The sequence below is a fragment of the Ictidomys tridecemlineatus genome, chromosome X (genome assembly GCF_052094955.1).
Source record: "Ictidomys tridecemlineatus isolate mIctTri1 chromosome X, mIctTri1.hap1, whole genome shotgun sequence".
In the NCBI taxonomy this organism is placed as follows: domain Eukaryota; kingdom Metazoa; phylum Chordata; class Mammalia; order Rodentia; family Sciuridae; genus Ictidomys; species Ictidomys tridecemlineatus.
In genome coordinates this window covers 114,287,156-114,306,639 of record NC_135493.1, presented here as the reverse complement: position 1 = coordinate 114,306,639, position 19,484 = coordinate 114,287,156, and the positions used below count along the sequence as shown (strand labels likewise).

General features: G+C 39.7%; 2 protein-coding genes across 5 annotated transcripts in view; one reads left to right on the top strand and one right to left on the bottom strand.

Annotated features, from left to right (window-relative positions):
- Nhs (NHS actin remodeling regulator) overlaps positions 1 to 19,484 on the top strand; it is a 338,149-nt gene that overhangs the window by 296,840 nt on the left and 21,825 nt on the right. Inside the window, exon 1 of one of the 4 annotated variants that reach the window (XM_078035086.1) lies at positions 15,865 to 16,635. The exons of the other annotated variants lie outside the window; for them this stretch is intronic. The gene's annotated coding sequence lies outside the window, so the exon portion shown is untranslated. Of the gene's footprint in view, positions 1 to 15,864; positions 16,636 to 19,484 lie in introns of those variants that run through there. 4 annotated transcript variants of the gene reach the window in all.
- On the bottom strand, positions 6,676 to 7,662 carry LOC110597674 (calcineurin B homologous protein 1). Its single transcript, XM_040292238.2, has one exon. The coding sequence runs from the start codon at positions 7,612 to 7,614 to the stop codon at positions 7,027 to 7,029; it is 588 nt and encodes a 195-aa protein (XP_040148172.2). The 5' UTR covers positions 7,615 to 7,662; the 3' UTR covers positions 6,676 to 7,026.

Genomic DNA, 19,484 nt, shown 5'->3' with positions numbered 1-19,484 from the left:
CCAGGTAGAATTCTTGGAGAATTTTTTCTCATCTAGGTTGTGGTGAAACTGAGAATGACAATTGAGTATCAAAACAAGGAGCCTTTGCTAGAGCAAGAACAGGTAGCCTACTCTGAAAATCCAACCATGGATTTTCACTCTTAATACCAGCCATTAGAGGTGGCCCATGCGGTGTTTGTTGGTAAGAAGCAGTACTTTTATGTGTTCAATAGCCTTTAGATTTACAGTGCTGATGGCCAGAAAGCTGCTTGTTAGAGGCAGTTGAACAGATCTTTTTTTAAAAAATCAAAATACACGCTGAGACTTCCAGGTTGCTGAAGACAATGGTACTATACTAGGTCTCCATCTCCCAGTGTTTCCTTCAGAACTGGTGTAAGACAAGATAGGGGAAGTAAAACTGCACAAAATACCCCATCAGCATTATTTGAGGATAGAGAATGCCCAAACTCCAAATTAACTGTTAAGTAAAAAAGAAAAACAAGTATCAGTGTGTCTCCTCTTGTTACAAGGAAAGGGAGGGCAGATTCAATAAAACTATACAGAAGGGGGGAACTAGCAGTGGGACTTAAGGTTGACCAAAAACAACCTCTAGAAAACATTAAATCTACCCTAAGTCTGAGAATACTTTTTAAAAGTCCAAATAGATACAAGCTACAGGAAGAAGATTTAAAATATGTATACTTTACAAAAGCAGTCTTCCATATACAAAGCTTCTTCTGGGAGAGATCAAAGGCAAAAAAAGAAGAAAAATATGTCCTTTGGCAACTAGAAATGAAGGAGAAAAGACAAAAGAAAAAATTGAAGGACAAATTACTCCTTCCCTGCCAACAAGTAAACTAAGATATCTGGACTGTGATGCACTGATAAAAGATGGTGTCATTAAACTAATAAGCTTAAATAAATTTGTTTCCATAGAAGAAACAGAAGTTATTAAGGAGCCATGCCACAGACACAGATGGTTTCCCAGAGGAATTCAATTAAACCTCCAAAGTCCATATACTCCCAATGCTGTATAAATTGTTTCAGAGCATTAAAAATGATGTAAAATTTCCCTGTTTCTTTCATGATACTTAAATTGCAGCCCATAAAAAAATAAAGATATCTGCAGCTGATATCACTTATGATTATTGATTCAAAAATTCTAAATTACTTAGCAAAAAAAATACCATTACATTAAGAAATTAATATACAATAACTAAATAGAACTTATTTCAGGAAAGGAAGGTTGGTTTAATGTTGGGACATCTATTGGTATCTTATACATAATAACAGATCCAAGAAGGGCAACCCTATATGATTATCTCTATGGATGCTGGAAAAAACCTTAAACAAAATTCAATATCAATTTTTAATTTAAAAAAAGACTTGAGAAAATAAGAATTGAATGATACTTCATTAAAATTTTATATATTTATATTACATGTATGTATATATAATATATGTATATAAATATATATTATATAGAAATGATATCTGTTATATTTATAGTTTTGTTTTTAATTTTTTTAATTAGCTACACATGACATTACAATGATCTTGGCTTTTTTAAAATTTTTTTCATATTTATCATTTTAAGGTATATGCATTAGTCAGAAAGTCAGTACCTTACTTAATGGGGAACCAGTAGAGGCATTTCTACTAAAATCAGGAAGAAGCAAGAGTGCTCACTATCTTTCTTACTGTTTAGCATTGTATTTGAGGTATTAATCAATGCAATTAGACAAGATAAATCAGTTAGAGGCATAAGAATTGGAGAAGAGTAAGTAAACTCATATCTATCTGAAGATATTATACCAGAAATATATAGCATTAATACCGCCGATTATCAGTGATGAGTTTTGCTCTCTCACATGTTGAAATATAGCATTAGAGAAGCATGCCGGGGTAAGCACATGAAGCAGTTTATTTAAAAAGGGGTAACATAGACTTCTCTCAGGAGGGAAAAGGGAGCTCTAGCTCCCATAGTATCCAAAGAAGTGAGAGGTCCTGCCTTTTTTATAGATCTTAGGCTTCCTTTGTTTTCCTGCTCTCCTCCCCCATCTCTCTCTCTCATACTAGGCCCTGGAAATGCTCCCTGGGATGGTCAAAAAGTGAGAAAGACAGGGGCTGGAGAGGCCAAGGTAGTGTGATCTGGGCCAGAAGGGGTATAATTGACAACTCCCTGTAGGGAGGGACAATCCCTGATTCAGGTTACCTTAGCAACTGGTTGTAGCAGGGGCAGGTTATCTTGATAAGGGTGGAGGAAGGGCTCTGAAGGCATTAGCATTTCAATCCCTCTCCAACTTCCTGGACTCACTCAAATTGGCCTCCTTGATCTGACTTGACTTGATTCACCTATCTATATTGACTGTCTAATTCTGGCTTCAGTATACCCCCAAATCCTAAAGAATCAATGATAAAACTAATTCAAGCAATAAAAGAATTCAGTAAGGCAGCAGGGTATCAATTACACAAATGATAGCCCATTGACATTTGGGGGCAGATAATTCTTAGCCGCTGTGCCATATTGGGCAGCATCTCTGGCCTCTACCCACTAGAGGTCAGTAGTGTTCCTTTCATGACTTGTGACAACCCAAAGTGTCCCCAGACACCAAATGTTCTCTGTGAGAGCTATAATCACACCTCATTAAGAACCATTTAGTTAGATGCATACCTCCCACCATAAACAAAACTAAATTCCAAATGGATCAGGTACCTAAGTATAAAAAAATGCAACCATATACATACTAGAAAAAAAGTATGGTTAATTACTCTGACCTCAGCCTAGGAAAAGCCTTCCTAAGTCACTCAAAGTACAGAGGCAACAAAGGAAAAGCTTGATAAATATGAATAATAAATATTTTTGCATTCTCAAACACAATAAACAATGTAAAAATATAACTGGAAAACTGGGAGAAATGTGTGCAATGGAAAAAAGGCTAATATCTCTAATGGATAAATACTCTGAAAAATTGAGGGATGAAGAGCAAAAATCTAGAAGAAAAAAAAGGGGGAAAGATGTAAATAGAAAATTCAGGAAAAATATAATATTTTTTTGGTACCTGGGATTGAACCCAAGGTGTTTAATTACTGAGCCACACCCCCAGCCCTTTTTTATTTTTATTTAGAGACAGGGCCTCACTGAGTTGCTAAGTACCTCCCTAAGTTGCTGAGGCTGATTTTTGAACTCACAATCCTCCTCCCAGCCTCTAGGATTACAGGTATGTGCCACCACACCCAGCTAAAAATATTTCTTAAACTTAATAAAAATTGTTCAAACTCACTTATAATTAGAAATGCAAATAATACCGACATACCATTTATCACCTATTAGATAGGCAAAAATTAATATCACAACAATATGACAAAAACAATATGACAAAAACAATATGACAACATGCTCTCTTGGTGTACCCTAGGGAAACAGGTACTCTCATACATTACTGGTCTACCATTTGCAGTTCAACCTATCTGGAGGACAATTTGGCAATATCTAACAAAACTACATATATACTTTCTTTTTGCCCCAGCAATCCCACTAAAAATACACTTCCAATAATACAAAAAGTTTATTTATTGCACCACTGTTTACAATTACAAGATATTAGAAACAACCAAAATGTGTGTACATAGCAGAGTAATGAATTAAACAACATGATATCCACACAAATGGAGCTATAAATTAGCAAGAAAGATCTTTATGAACTAATATGGAGTGATTTCTAGGACATACTGTTTTTTGAAAAAGGGAAAACCAAGAGTGTCTATCCTATGCAATCCTTCACGTTAGAAAGAAGGGTACATGAAAACAAACAGGTGTCTACTTGTTTGCGTAAAAGAATAGTCAGTTCTGCAATAATACAACCTATGCATCCCTAAAAATCTCCCACTATGCAAAACTACACAATAAAAACCAAAGGTTTATGGGGAAAGCAGTTAGGGGCACAACACTAAAAGACTACTTCCATACCTCACCCCCTCCGGCCCTTCCCTCCATCTTCCCTCCTCCCTCTCCCCTCCCTCTCTCCCTCCCTCCCCCTCTCTTTCCAAACACACACAGATAGAAATTATGGTAAATTATTAAGAAATACATTAATAAACCAGATGTGGTGGCACATGTCTGTAACCCCTGCAACTTGGGAGGCTGAGGCAAGGCCAGCCTCAGGAACTTAGGAAGACCCTAAGCCACTTGGTGAGACCCTCTCTCAAAATAAAAAATAAAAAGGACTGAGGATGTAGCTAGTGGTAAAGACCCCCCAGAATAAAGAAAGAGTGGGGGAGGAGAAAAGAAAATACATAAACCATAAACATTGTAGTCAATTGGCACTTCACCTAGAAAAGAAACCCTGAGGTTTGCTTATGGAGTGAGCATCAGAGGGGCTGCAGTTGTCAGTTACTGGGAAGCAGTGGAAGGAGGGTTATTTGAAATTGAAGGGAAGGTTCTTAACACCAGGCTTGAATGGGATCCTAATACAGGGTGAACTGGGGTACTGATAGATATTTGAAGTGTGTTGGGGGTGCATGTTGTGCATGCACGAGTGTTGTATTCTCACACAGGATAGTTCAGCTGGGTGAAGTTCCTGCATTCACCTAGAGTTTCTGATGTATGAAATCATGCATAAGCAAATGTGAAATTCACATTATGCTCAAATCATTCTCTTAACATATCAATCACATTGGAACAAACTCAAATTTTCAAAACAAGCATAGCAAATTGACCGCTGCAAGGATGATAAACTAGAAATTAATGACACTGATTTGCCTACAAGAGGTAGATAGGGATAGGTTAGTAAGAATGAGGAACTGGCTGGGCACGGTGGCTCACACCTGTAATTCCAGTGGCTTCGGAAGCTGAAGCAGGAGGATCACAAGTTCAAAGCCAGCCTCAGCAACTTAGCTAGGCCCTAAGCAACTCAGCAAGGCCCTGTCACTAAATAAAATATATTTAAAAGGGGGGTAGTGGTGTGATTCAGTGGTTAAGTGCCCCTGGGCTCAATCCCTGATACCAAAAAAAAAAAAAAAAAAAAGAATGAGGGATTGGTAATGGGTTAGTAGTAGTGTCAAGAAGGAGTGTCATTTCTCTGAGTATATTTTTTGTATGGTTCATTAGAGCCAGGTAATGTTATAATATCCCCCATAAATAAATAACATCAGTCAGAATGTGAGGAGAACCCCAAGGTTGAAAATAAATAGTAACAAATAAGCCAAACTAAACATAAATAACATTACCACCTTACAGAAGATGGCTAACATTAATAACTTTGGAAATCAGTATTTTTGTTTCGTTGATGGATCCATGGACCATGAGACACAACCATGGATTAAAATAGTTTTCTATACAGCCAAAAGAGTGAAAGCTGTAAACTCAAGAACTTTACATACATAAGTTAAAGAGCCTGTGAGGTAACTAACAGATTAGACAATTCTTCCCTTTTATACAATCCCTATATGACTTGATCACAAAGTCAGAGTGATACTTCAAAAAGAATTCTTCATTCATTTATACTCAAGTCATCCTGCCTGGCCATCCCTTTCCCTGGTCTCCATCCATTCTTCATCCCTTTGCAGTGGTATTCCTTAGCCACTCCCTTCCTTAAGAATTATATATACATTTTCCTTCCTAAGCAAGCAAGTAAGCAATGGGTCAGGGAAAAGATGGCCAAGGGCAGATGCACAAATGAAGAGACTTAATTAGACAGACTTTGGGATGTCAACAGCTTGAATCAACTTAGTTGACTTTGGCAAAGAAGCGACTCTGGCTTGCTCAAAGGCTTGTTCCACCTTAGATTGTGCCACTAATTCCAAATTTTATGTTTCTAAGAGATTAGCAGTAATCTACACAAGGAGCTAGGAAGCTATTGTAACCAGGCATCTAAACTACAATACATTTGATGCTTTGGACTTCTTTTTGGAGCCAATGACAGCTTCCAGCATAGTCATTTGCCAAGTGTGAAAGTCTTAAAGATATGGAGGACAATCTTGAAATCTCATAAAGGATAAATTGGGCATTTGCTTAGCAGTAATCTACTTGGGAACATGAAGTGAAAAGAATTCCAGTGCCCATAACACTGAGGGGTCAAAGCAGGATGCTTTTCAGGGTGTCCAGCCTCTTTGTTCAAAAACCCATGAGAAAGTCCTCAAGAATATGGTCAGAGCAGAAGTTCTGGTGGTGATGGTGCCCCCAACAAACCGGCATACACATGGCTGCTTTCTGAAGGATCTACAGTGCAGTAACAAGGTTTGCCACATAGGTGTGCATGTAGAGGCTCAGAGACTGGAGGGAGAGTGACCTGAGTGAGCCACTGAGAAAATGTGGCTCCACACCTTACCTCCCAAGAAGACCATCTCCATCAAACAATCCTTTGATGACAGAATAGAGTGCAGGGAACAGAGGTTACATTCTTCCCAAAGAAGAGTTGATTCCTGAAAAGCCCTTGGGGAGGCAATATCCTAGAGACTGATTTATGAGCAAAGGTAAATAAAAACTTGCAGACCATAGAAGTATATTGCCAAGTTAGAAACATATTTAATAGGCATAAATTGGGGTGCCACATCAATCAGTGGGAATTGGAGAGCTAATAAAAATCAAGGAGACTGAAAGAACCAGCAAAGGGTAGGTTGGGTGACAAAGAAGCAGGAAGCAGAGAACACATGGGAAAAGTTGGAGGCAATGCCAAAGGCTTATTGGAGAAGGCAGCATGGCTATAGTCCACATCCCACGAAAGAGCTTGGCTATTTGGTTCTCGGCGTAGTTACTCCTCTCATTTTCTCAGACCAAATGGACATCTGGCATTCAGCAGTAGGACAAGGGAGATGATGTTTGGAAGTGGAGCATCAGTGAATGCATACTGAAGAGACATTCCGTAACACCCTCTTCACACCAAAGGCAGTTTTGTGTTGATAGAGAATATCTCAGGTTGTCATACAGCCAACAGCAGTATTTGGGGGGAGAGCAATGATAGGGTAGAAGTGGGGCTGGTACACAGAAGGTTCTCAAACTCTAGTTCTTAAGTACTAGAGAGCAGGGAACAATTTGGCTTCACTGCTTTAATCAAGAAATTGAATGCTCATTTTCTGCTCTATGTGCACCTTCTCTAAAATGTTAACAAATTCTGTGAAAGATATGGCTCCATCTCCATCCTGATCAGCTTCCTGGATGGTCCTGTCTGCAATGATGCCCAGTTGTTCATCTGAGATATTCACTCCAACCATCATGTGTAACACCTGTAACAGCTCATTGCGGGAGATCTTGTCATCTTTATCCAAATCATATAGTTGAAAAGCAAAGCGTAGTTTGTTGATTCGGCTATTGAGTGGTTCGGATCCAATCACATCTTTGTTCTTTACATCATTATCAATGGGTCGGAAATGAGCCAAGATTCTTATGAATCCACGGAAGTTCACCTGGTCTTCTCCATCTGGAAAGAAGGCACTGATGATCCGGTCTCCCAGTGGGTTGATGGCAAGTTCTGGAATCCTCTGGAAATCTTCCCGGCTGAGAGATCCACTCTCTTCTTTGTCCAAGGTAGTGAACCGTCTATAGAGGCGGGCAATCTGACTATGGGAAAAGCCAGTCTCCTTCTTAATTGCCTCCAATTCTTCATTCCTCAGTAACATAGAGGCCTGAGATCCCATCCTGACCCAGGAACTCCTCTGGGAGCAACCCTGCCAGAAGCAACAGGGTAAAGCTAAAAGAAGAAAGAATTGTTTAAAAATATTGTACCCTAATTAGTAACTTTATTTTTACAAGGAAATGAACTAACAATTCTGAAATTATTTTATATGTATACCAAAACTGAGCAAAACAATAAATATTTTGTGGATTATGCCAGCCAAGTATCTCACTTTTGGAGAAAGGAGATACAAATAAGAGTTGAGTCTAAAAAGAATGCTTCGGTGTTGGATTGAAATCTAAAGTGCCAGTATAAATTTATACACATATTCACATATGTATACATACAGTTAAAGATAGATGGATAGATATAGAGTAAATGTGTGTGTGTGTGCATGTGTGTGTGCATGAGTATTATTAGAAACAACCAAGTGCCACAAGAAATAAAACACATGCTTGGAAGTGGGTGAGCAAGGCAAACCTTTACTTCTGGCAGAAGGGCCATGAGCTACTGGAACCTGGCTAGCAAGTGTGCCTGAACGAGCAGTCCACCTGCTTATATCTAATGCAGTTCTGCCCTTCACTCTGATTGGAGGAGTTCTGGGTTACAGTCTATACAATTGGCTAATTTTAGAATTAGAGCGGGCAAAAAGGAAGGGCTACAACTGGATCCAATTAAGGCTGAATACTATTCTGAAAATGGACCACCACACTTTGTGTTTCTCTCAGTATGCAGATCTATATCGTTTAGCTCTGTTATCTGAGAAGGCCTTAGGAGCTAGGGTACTCTAATAACACTGAGGACATCTAGTGTCTAAATCTTGTTTCCAAATAAGATTCTCTAATAAGGGGGTTCTTTTGGAGAAAAGATTTATTCCAGGGCTGGGTCAGGGAAAATACAAGATAAGCCTAGACTATCTTGTGATACCAGAAAGTAAGAAAATACTCAAAAAATAATAGGGGGCATGTCAGAAGGGCATGGAGAGAACTTAAAGGAAATGCCAGTGACCAAATCTGGTACACTTTGAGCTATAAAATAAATAATGGTAATGGATTATAACACAGACAAGATAAATATCCATCAATCCATACTGATATAAATAAATTGGACAGATAAATAAATAAATGGGAGGGGTCCAGCTCTTCATTTCAGAATACTAATTAATAAATATAGAAGTAATGATGGGGAAAAGATCACCATTAGCCAAATACCACAGTAATAATTTTTGCAGGCAATAGTCATCAATGAATGCTAAAGTTAGGTGGGTGAAAGTATGCTGAGAATTGGGACATTTGTATAGTAGCAATGTTTTTCTTCATAATATAATTGTTGGTTACAAAGAGAAAATAGTAACTTGAGCTGCAGAAACTTGACAGACACTATCTTCACCAAAGGTCAAAGTTAACATCATCAGTAATAGGTCACACTTATGTATGCACCTCCTGATCTGATGCATTGAGAGGACACTTTTGTGGGACTTTTGCCAAAAAAAAAAAAAGTCACTTTACTCTAATCAGGAGAAAATGTCTGAAAAACCCAAATCAAATGATATTCTATAAAATAACTGATCAGTACTCTTCAAAAACATCAAGGTCACAAAAGAAAAAGACTGGGGAACTATCAAAAATTTAAGGAAACTAAGGAGATTTGACAACTAAATGCAATATGCAGTCCTGGATTGAATCCTGGAGGACAAAAAGGACATCAGTATGGAAAAAAATGGCAAAATTCTAAGACAGTTTATATTATTTGATACTATTCAGATTAGTGTGGACAGTATTTATCAATGTTAATTTCCTGGTTTCAATAAATATACTATGCCCATATAAGTCATTAACATTAGGAAAAGAATATGGGAAGCTGTCTACCATTATTATAACTTTTTCTGTAAGTCTAAAATTATTTCCAAATAGAAAGTTAAAGACACACACACACACACACATTGCCATGGGTATTTCAGTTTTTATGATGAAATTTATATCACCAATATCTATTGTTGAGTATATATCTTCAGAAAAAGTTAAGTTCAATTAGAAAATACTTAGTTCAGAACTTTTTAAATTTTAAATAGCAAAATCTAGGAGACCATAGAGAATCCAATCTAAGGTGATTAGAAATTGTTACAGTATTGGACACTTTGCCTCCAAGCACATTGTCATGGAAAAGATTCCCATTTCAGAGTGTGGAATCAGTTTGTCATAGCAGTTCACCTTCATCCCCTTCTGAATGGAATCTCTCCAAGCCTCATCAGAGACATCCAAAGACAAAGTGTCTTATGGTCTCTAGGAGAGAGGATGAAGATGCTTGGCATGAGATGGAGCCCCTATGGCAAAAGTTGATTAGTTTCCAGAGGAACACTGAGGCCTAAATTCTTATCAGGATTAACAGCAAAATTGTTCCAATGTATTGTCTTTATCATTATATTCTTTGCCAAGTTTGATCAAATTAGCCAGGAAAGAATATCAGGAGTTCTTTGTCATTTCAAAGCCTGAGAATAGTTTTTAACTTGTCATACTGTGGCAACCAGGGATTTTAAAATAGAAGACTGATGTCAAGTCACACTTTTTTCTTTCCAAGGAGATAAATTTGAAGGACAGGGGACATTTCAACAGCCTAATTGGGAAGTAAGTGGAGGAAATCTCTCAAAATAGGACCCAGACCTTTTATTCATAGTCCAAAGCAATAAGCAATGATTCTTCCATTTTCTATCAAGAAAAAAAATGAATCTAATGAGAAAGCAACTTCTAAGAAAAACCCAAGGAATTAGAAGACTGAGAATGGAATACTGAGCCTGGAAAAAAGATCAAAGACCAAAGCTGGCAGGAGGCACATTCAATAGTATTTTTCGAGCTCTGGAATATTCTCACTACCTCATTCTCTTTCCCTTTCACAGCTCTATTTTTCATTTATTTATCCTTTCCCATCTTTCCCTTTCTCCATGGATTCATATTAGAGATCTTCAGTATTCTATTAGTTTATAATAGGGTTGGGATTAAGAGATGCTGGTCAAGCCTATTCTTTGCTATAAAAGAATTATACATACCCACAGCATCCTAGATAAATCTTACTTTTTTTTTGTAAAAGTTCTTCCTAGGACTGGGGTTGTGGCTCAGTGGTAGAGCACTTGTCTAGCATGTGTGAGGCCCTGGGTTCAACTCTCAGCACCACATATAAATAAATAAAATAAAGGTCCATTTACAGCTAAAAAAAAAACACACATTTTTTTTAAAAAAGCTTTTCTTAGTTTTGCAACCTCTGTTTCATGAACTTCTGTTTATGAATGATCCCATCCCTCCAAATTAGATCTCTTGCTTCAGCTTAGGTGTTTCCCTTTATCATAGATATTTTGCTTCTTTAAACCAGTTAAGAAAACTCTAGGGGCTGGAGTTGTGGCTCAGTGATAGAGCACTTGCGTTGCATGTGTGAGGCACTGAGTTGGATCCCTGGCACCATATAAAAATAAACAAATAAAATAAAGTTATTGTGTCTATCTACAACTAAAAGAATATTAAAGAAAAAGAAAACTCTAATCACGGCATGAGGATCTCTAAAATACAGATTCTTACCTAATCCTGAACCTTCCATTCCTCCATACGGCCTAACAAAATAAGTTCACTTCCTTAGCCTAACTCTGCAGATTCTCTACATTCGGATCCTAATGTAACTTTCCAGATGGATTGCCCACAAATCTTCTGCACAGATCATAGACCACAGCCAAACTATGCTGCTTCTCCAAAAAATATCTTGTACTTTCAAAACAATATCTCCACTTGAATGTCCTCACTCCACTTAGGGCCTTTCATTCATTCCTTCATTTTGAAAAAAAAATAACTAAAAATCTCCTATTCATAAGTATTAGGATACCAAAATGAGTCAGACATAATCTTTGTCATTCAGAGTACATGGATACTAGAGCCAGTTATACTGAACTGATTATAAGGTAAGAATATATAACTGGTGTGTGGCATTGGAGTGGGTGATATAGGATTAAATTCTATGGAAAAGGTAGCTTTTAAGAAACTCTTTGAGAAGTAGGTAGAAGTTTGATATGAACATGGGAGGAAAGATTTCAGACTGGGTAAACCATTTTTATGGGGTACGTGTCCATTAGTTCCAATTCTTTGTTTTGGCCGCTGCATGGGGTGCAAGAATGGAGGGTACTGGCTGTAATGCTTCAATAGGCCAAATCTTGAAATGTTTTAATTATCAGACTAAGGTGTTTGAATTTATTCCACAAGCCTATCAAATTATTGAAACTTTTTTTTAAAGAGTGAGAGAGGAGAGAGAGAGAGAGAGAGAGAGAGAGAGAGAGAGAGAGAGAGAGAGAGAGAATTTTTAATATTTATTTTTTAGTTCTCAGCGGACACAACATCTTTGTTTGTATGTGGTGCTGAGGATCCAACCCGGGCCGCACGCATGCCAGGCGAGCGCGCTACCGCTTGAGCCATATCCCCAGCCCTATTGAAACTGTTTTTGATCACAGAAATAACCATAGTCAGAAGAGGTTGTGCTTTATGAAAATAGGGTGATTAATTTCCTCAGTCTTTAGAAATTCCTTTTGGGTGGAATAGGGAGAGAATAGCTTGATGTTAGTCTCAAGTATAGAAGATTGTAAGAGCAATGATACCAATTATACCTCCCATTTAACTTACCAGTTTGGTCTCTGCAGAAAGTAGAGATCTTGGAGACTGGTTGTAAATAACTGATGACTTTTACTATACCCGCTATTCTGATGTGGATTTTTTCTTTGAAAAAAATCAGCACAGCACCTGGCAAGTGGAATGATACAACTATTGACCATAGTACCATTTTCAAAGATCACCAAAAACACTTTGCTTTTGAGACCATTTTAGATTTTCTCTCTGCCATATCATTATCATCTTGACATCACACTAGTTCATATTTTCCTGAATGGAGTCAGAAACTGGAAATAATGAGGTCTTTAGATGCCTTAGATACAGGTAAACCAGAGGGAATGCTTAGTTCCATGTATTTTATCCAGCAGGGCCCAATCAGTAAAACAAACCACACCAGCTGTTTTAACAGAGAGAATTTGATATAGGGACGTTATTTTAAGACAGGGCAAATTGGAAAATAAGGTGACACCAAGGTAGTAATGGTAACAAACAGCTAAATGCTCTGAGGGATGGGGAAAATGATGAAGAAAGGGGTTATTGGAGAAGCCATACAACAGTAGAACCCAGGCCTCTGAAGAGAGACCGTAGCCTTCTGGTACGGGTACCTCGGAAGCTTTGAAACTCAGAGCCCTTGAGAAACTGGGACCCAGACCACTGAGTAGGGGATACTTTCTGACACAGGAGCTCCAAAGAAGGATCTCATGGAGCTGGTAGGTCCCTGAGAAAGGGGCACTGGATAGCTGAGTCTGCCTGGTATCTCTAGAGGATATGGTGGGTCTGGTTGTAAGACTATGCAAACAGATGAGAGCTGAAATCAGCTGCCATGACTGGGTTGAAGGACCAGTGCTGGAAGGATGTCAACAGGAGCAGTGAGAACCAAGAAGATCTAAGTCCCTTCTTCCTCTTTCAGCTTTCTGGTCTCTCTCACACACCCCTACTGCAAGAACCTAATGGGAGCTGTTGGTAAGGAAGGAATGTTGTTTACAGAGTGCCACCATCTAGGGCAGGGTATAGAATAGATTTGGAGACAGATAATAGACAATAGCTTCATAACCAGCACAATAGCTCATGAAAGCAGTAGCCAGTGAATCTGGTTCATATTAAATACTATGAGAAATAAAGAAAACTCCTTGTTGCAGAATTTACTTTGGGAATTCTTTCTTTTTTAAATATTAGCCTGGCTGAGGAATAATCCATGAAATTACTTGTCTGTATGCATCACTACAGAATTTTCTCAAGTTGACATTCTCTTGCATGCCCAAGACTTTTTCACTGTTCAGAATGTAGGCAGACAATGGAACACTACTCACAATAAAGAGGAATGAATTATTGATACAATGACTTGGATAGATGTCAAGGACATTATTCTCGGTGAAAGAAGCCAGTCTCAAAAGGTTGCATACTGTATGATTCCATTCATATAACATTTTCAAAAAGACAAAACCATAGTGACAGAGAACAGAGTAGTGGCTGCCAGGGGTTAGGAGTTGGGGGAAGCTGTGACTACAAAGGGATAGCGTGTGGGAATTTGGGAAGGCAATAGAAGAGTTCTATGTCTTGATTGTGGTAGTGGTAACACAAGTCTATACATGGGATAACATTCATAGAGTTGAACTCAGAAAAAAAAAGCAAAACAGGAAAAGTAGAATGTGCATGGCGTGTGTGTGAGAAGGTCTTATCTTTTGTATATTTTAAAAGTTGGCTGTGGTGAGGTCAACTATGACCCTGATATGCTTTTGCCACATCTGGCCCGAGTTACCAGTGCAAAGCTTGACTGGAAGTGGAAATAAATAGGCAAAATCTTCCCACCTCTGGGCTCTTCTGTTGACTCACACTGCTGGCTCCTCAGATTTGGGTGAGGGTATTTGTGCTGTTTGTCAGTTCAAAGACTCTTTCTTCCCTGCACTTCAAAAGCCTGGCCTGCCTTTTCCTCACTCATGTCTTTTATGTGGGGCTAGCAACCTTTGAGGGCTGATGGAGCTCAGTGGCCCTTGGCAGTGGCTCCACTAATTGGCAAAGCTGGCCACAGGGAATGAATAAGGTACTCATTGGCATCAACATCACAGTGATCATGGTCCAGTGGGCCCTGTTTTGTGTTTTTCTTGACAGTACAGAGCAATTGACGGGAATAAGTGACTGAGCTGACCAGTTGGCATGAAGTGTGCTCTGTCCTTGCCTCCCTGTCCTTGTCCTCTTTTCCATTCATGCGGGGGGTATTTTCCACAAATGCCTCTGAATATAATTTTGTTATGCTCTGCATGTAAAAATGCTTTATTAATAGGATGTGATTAAACAAAATGTTCCTGAAATTTAAAATACATAAAATTATTTTGCATTTCATTACCCTAAGATTTTTTGGTCCCTTCCAGCTGAGATACAAAGGACAGAGAGATGCTTTTCCAGTTACACATTTTTTTTGGAAAGCCTTTCTTTGGGTGAAAAATGCATCATTGCCATTTTCATTCAAGCCTTTGCTTACTAGGGGGAAGATTTCACATGCAAAATGTCTACCAACAGAAGGTGATTCCAAAGTGTGCAAGCACGTGCTCTTTGTTTATTCATTCATTTTATTTGGTCTTTATAGAAGTACATGACAGTATAGTCTACTTTGAGATATTATGCATACATGGAGTATAACATTCTAATTAGGTTCTTATTCTTGTGGTTGTACACAATGTGGAGTTTCACTGGTGGTGTATTCATATATGAACGTAGGAATGTAACATTGGATTCATTCTATTGTCTTTCCTATTCCTATCCCTCCTCCCTTCATGTAATCCAATGAACTTCTATTCTCCCTCTCCCTATTGTGAGTTAGCATCCACATATCAGAGAGAACATTTGGCTTTTGGGTTTTGGGGACTGCCTTATTTTACTTAGCATGATGGTCTCCAGTTCCATCCATTTACCATCAAATGCCATAATTTCATTCTTTTTTATGGCTAAGTAAAACTCCATTGTGTATATAAATTACATTTTCTTTATGCATTCATCTGTTACTCTTTTTTGTCTGGCTTCTTTTCCCTGGTATCACTTTTTGAAACTGATGTTGCATGCATTTATAGTGTATTCCCTTTTATTACTGTACAGTAGTCCACTGTATGATTACCGTGTTCTGCAATCTGTTTACCATTCTGCTGTTAGCAGATATTTGAGGGTTTTTTTAATGGAGTTTTGTTTGTTTGGATTTTACCAATAAAGCTGATATAATATTTTTATGCACTTTTTTTGTAGACTAACTCATTTTTCTTACTTTCATATAAGAGGGAGTTAAAGGGTAGACATATGTTTAAGGTTATTAAATATTGACAATAAGTTTCCAAAGTGGCCATGCCATTTTACATTCCCCTTAGCAATGGACAAAAGTTCCAGTTGCTCTACATCTTTGCCAACACTAGGTATTACTAATCTTTTTCAGTTTATCCCCTCTAGTATATTTTAGTGTATCATTGTGGTTTTCATTTGAATTTCTTAATGGATAAGAATGGTGAGTACCTTTGTATATGCCTATTAGACTTATGTGTGTGTGTATTTATATATATATATATTTTTTTTTTTTTTTTTGCAAGGTGCCTCTTAGGAGAATTGAGAAACAGGATTTAGAAAAGCAGATTTATCAATGATAAGGGGATGTTTCCCAGGCCTGAATTTTGGGGCCTTTGATGTTTTAAATAGATATGAATGGGACTGGGATCATGGCTCAGTGGTAGAGCACTTGCCTAGCATGTGCAAGGCCCTGGGTTCGATCCTCAGCACCCCATAAAAATAAAATAAAAGTATTGTGTCCAATTACAACTAAAAATAAATATAAAAATTAGATATGAACATATGAAATAGTTAAAAAAATAAACTCCATTCCCAAATATCTCCCTTCCTAACCCATGACCATTGTCCAGAATTCTGCTTTAGTGATATGTTCTCTTAGACTTTCTAAGAAAGGTTCTCAGCATCTTCATAGGGGTACATCTGTGGGCTTCTTTCTAGCCTCACAGCTGACTGGGCGTGCAGTGGGAAGGGTTTGGGCACTTGGGTAAGGGGTGTCACGCCAGGTTGTGGTGAGCCGCCTCTGCCGCTTATGCAGATTATGGTCGCCATTACAAGATGGCGCTGGCTCCGCTGTGGTTTGTGACAAACAACTCCTTATTTGGGAGAGTTGGCGCATGGCTTTTCAGCACCCTATGAGAAAGTTCCACGTGGCAGCTTCGCATTGGGGCTTGAGATGCTATATTAAGGCTGGGAGGGGCATCCGAGGGAGTAGTAGAAGAAATATCAAGGGCCTGAATAAACCGCTGAAAGAAAATTCCCGAGTCGCGTCTTCCTTGCGGGCAAGGGGTCGCGACAAGTGGTGCCGAAACCCGGGAACCAGAACTTTCAGCGGTCAGGGGTGGTGCACCCGTTAGTCCCAGGTAAGTGGGATCCGCGATCAAAGCGGGGCGCTCCTCAGTAATTAAAGAGAGAGGGGGAAAAATAATAAATAAGACGCTCCTCTGTATATAAAGAGAGAGCGGGGAAAAATAATAAAATAAGACGCTCCTCTGTAGATAAAGAGAGAGCAGGGAAAAATAATAAAATAAGACGCTCCTCTGTAAATAAGGAGAGAGCGGGGTTTGTACTTTCACTTTCTTTACACTGCTTGGAACAGTATGGGTGCTACTTCCTCAAGCCCTGGCCTTGGACGGGTTACTGCGTTCCAAGGGACTTAAAGTGAAGCGGAGCACATTACAGAGGTTTTTAGAAGAGACTGACTCTGTAGCTCCTTGGTTTGCTTTTTCAGGGAGTCTCACGATTCCCAGTTGGGACAAATTAGGGAAAGATCTGGATTTCGCTTACAAACAAGGAACTTTAAAGGGCGGTACCATTCCGCTTTGGAAATTAGTGAGGGGGTGTATAATGGATGGTAAATGCCAGAAAGCTTTGAGCAAGGGTCAGGCCGTTCTTGAGCAATTGCATGAAGAAAAATCGGAGGGGTCACATAGCGAGGTAGCAGAAAGTATTAGGAGTAAGAGTGGTGAACGGACAAGGGAGTCTGAAGTTAAACAGAGGAGAAGGCTTTATCCGGACTTGACTGAGTTAAAAACTCCCAAGGACACAAGTAGCTCGGACAGTTCTGAGGAATTGGACAAGTTATTACAACAATTACGTAAGACTAAGATAAAAAAGAAAAAAATGGGAAACAACAGATGTAAAAGCCTGCTGTGAGAAGGGTAATAAATCCAATTCTGGGGAGGTGGAAAATCTAGAGGAGGAGCCAGTACTTGATGCTGCTCCACCCTTCCCCGCGCCTCCAGTAGTTCCGCCCCCGTATGTGGGTGGAGTCCAAGGCTCCGGGAGGACTTTTCATTCTCAAGTTTGGAGAACAGTCAATATAGATCTCAGACTTTGTTGCTAGGATGGTGGATGCTGCAGGAAAAATTTTTGGCGATCCCTATAGAGCCATGCCCTTGATTAAACAATTGGTCTTTGAACAGTGTACTAAAGAATGTAAGGCAGCTATTACTCCTTATAAAAACAAAGGCATAGAGGCTTGGATGAAAGTCTGTAGAGAGATAGGTGGGCCATTAACTAATGCAGGCCTTGCTGCTGCTGCAGCAGTTACGGCCAGAGTAGCCATGGCCAGCCAGGTGCAAACTGCTGTCACTGTTAATCAAGTTGTTCAGCAAACCTCCACCATACTCAAATCTCAAAATAAAGTTGACCAACATATTTTGTCAGGAATTTTAGCTGCCAACCAAAGAATAGATTTACTCCAAGCTCAGGTAGAAGAATTGGCTGACCTGGTGTTTTGGGGTTGCGTTGACCAACGTGCGCATTTGTGTATAACCTCTGTCAGATTTAATGATTCCAGGAATGCTTCCCGCATCATTGGCAAATATTTGGCCGGAAATTGGTCCATGGAAGCGGAAGACATGATCCAGTCTCAACTGACTCAGATAGCTGTCTTGAATAACACCCATGTTGATCCCGTGACTTTGGGTCAATTCACTAATTGGATATCTTCTGCTTTTTCCTTTTTTAAAGAGTGGGTGGGAGTAGGCATTTTTGGTACTATGTGTTGCTTTGGTGTGATTCTTTGTTTGTGGTTTCTCTGTCGCCTTAAGGCCCGCAGTGCTCAAGATAAGGCTATGATCGTGCAAGCTCTTGCAGCTTTAGAAAATGGCAACTCACCTCAAGTCTGGCTTGCGCATCTTAAACAGTAAATCTTTGACATGGTCATTGCACCCCAAGTTATTATAACATTGCACTGGGATTGACATGTCTTTCCTCGTTATTCTTTTAGTGTTGGAAAGCCCTTGCACTCTGCCGGTCTTGCTGCCATTGCACGCAGATGGGTTCCCACACTAGTGCCTTTGACATGGTCATTGCATCCCACGTTATTCTAACATTGCACTGGGATCGACATGTCCTTCTTTTGTCATCCTTCTAGTGTTGGAAAGCCTTTGCACTCTGCGGGTCTTGTCACCATTGCACGCAGGTGGGTTTCCACACTGGTCTTTATCTTTTGCTTTACTGTCTGTGCCTTTCTCTTGGGGTGTTGCCAACTTAATTTTGTCCGTACTACAAAGGCAGCCTCAGCTGTCCCCCTTCGTCCACCATCGTCAGGATACAGGATGCGAGGCAAGGCACTGCACTTGAGTGATCCCGCAGTGGACCGGGACCTCAAGGAGAGCATGTCCTATTGCATGCGGGTTTGACGCGTCCACGCCCCGCCCCACGAAAAAAGGCGTCGGCTGATATGGAGTCAGATCTGGGGAAGGGCCCTCCTTAGGACTGAGCCATACTATGCAGCCATTCTGCACAGTGGGATAGGACCTCTACTCTCGCCTGTATTGTTTTAAGAAAACAGAAAGGGGGAACTGTGGTAAGCCGCCTCTGCCGCTTATGCAGACTATGGTCGCCATTACAAGATGGCGCTGGCTCCGCTGTGGTTTGTGACAAACAACTCCTTATTTGGGAGAGTTGGCACATGGCTTTTCAGCACCCTATGAGAAAGTTCCACGTGGCAGCTTCGCATTGGGGCTTGAGATGCTATATTAAGGCTGGGAGGGGCATCCGAGGGATTAGTAGAAGAAATATCAAGGGCCTGAATAAACCGCTGAAAGAAGATTCCCGAGTCGCGTCTTCCTTGTGGGCAAGGGGTCGCGACACCAGGTGAGAATGCTGCATTCAGGTCATTTGAGGAAGCTGAAGGCTCTGACTGCCTGGGAGGGAGTGGTGACCAAGGACACACCTGGAAGGGAAGAAAGGCTTAGGATTG

Bases quoted from the DNA above. Each gene is read 5' to 3' on its own strand.
- LOC110597674 (XM_040292238.2), bottom strand. From the start codon at position 7,614: ATGGGATCTCAGGCCTCTATGTTACTGAGGAATGAAGAATTGGAGGCA.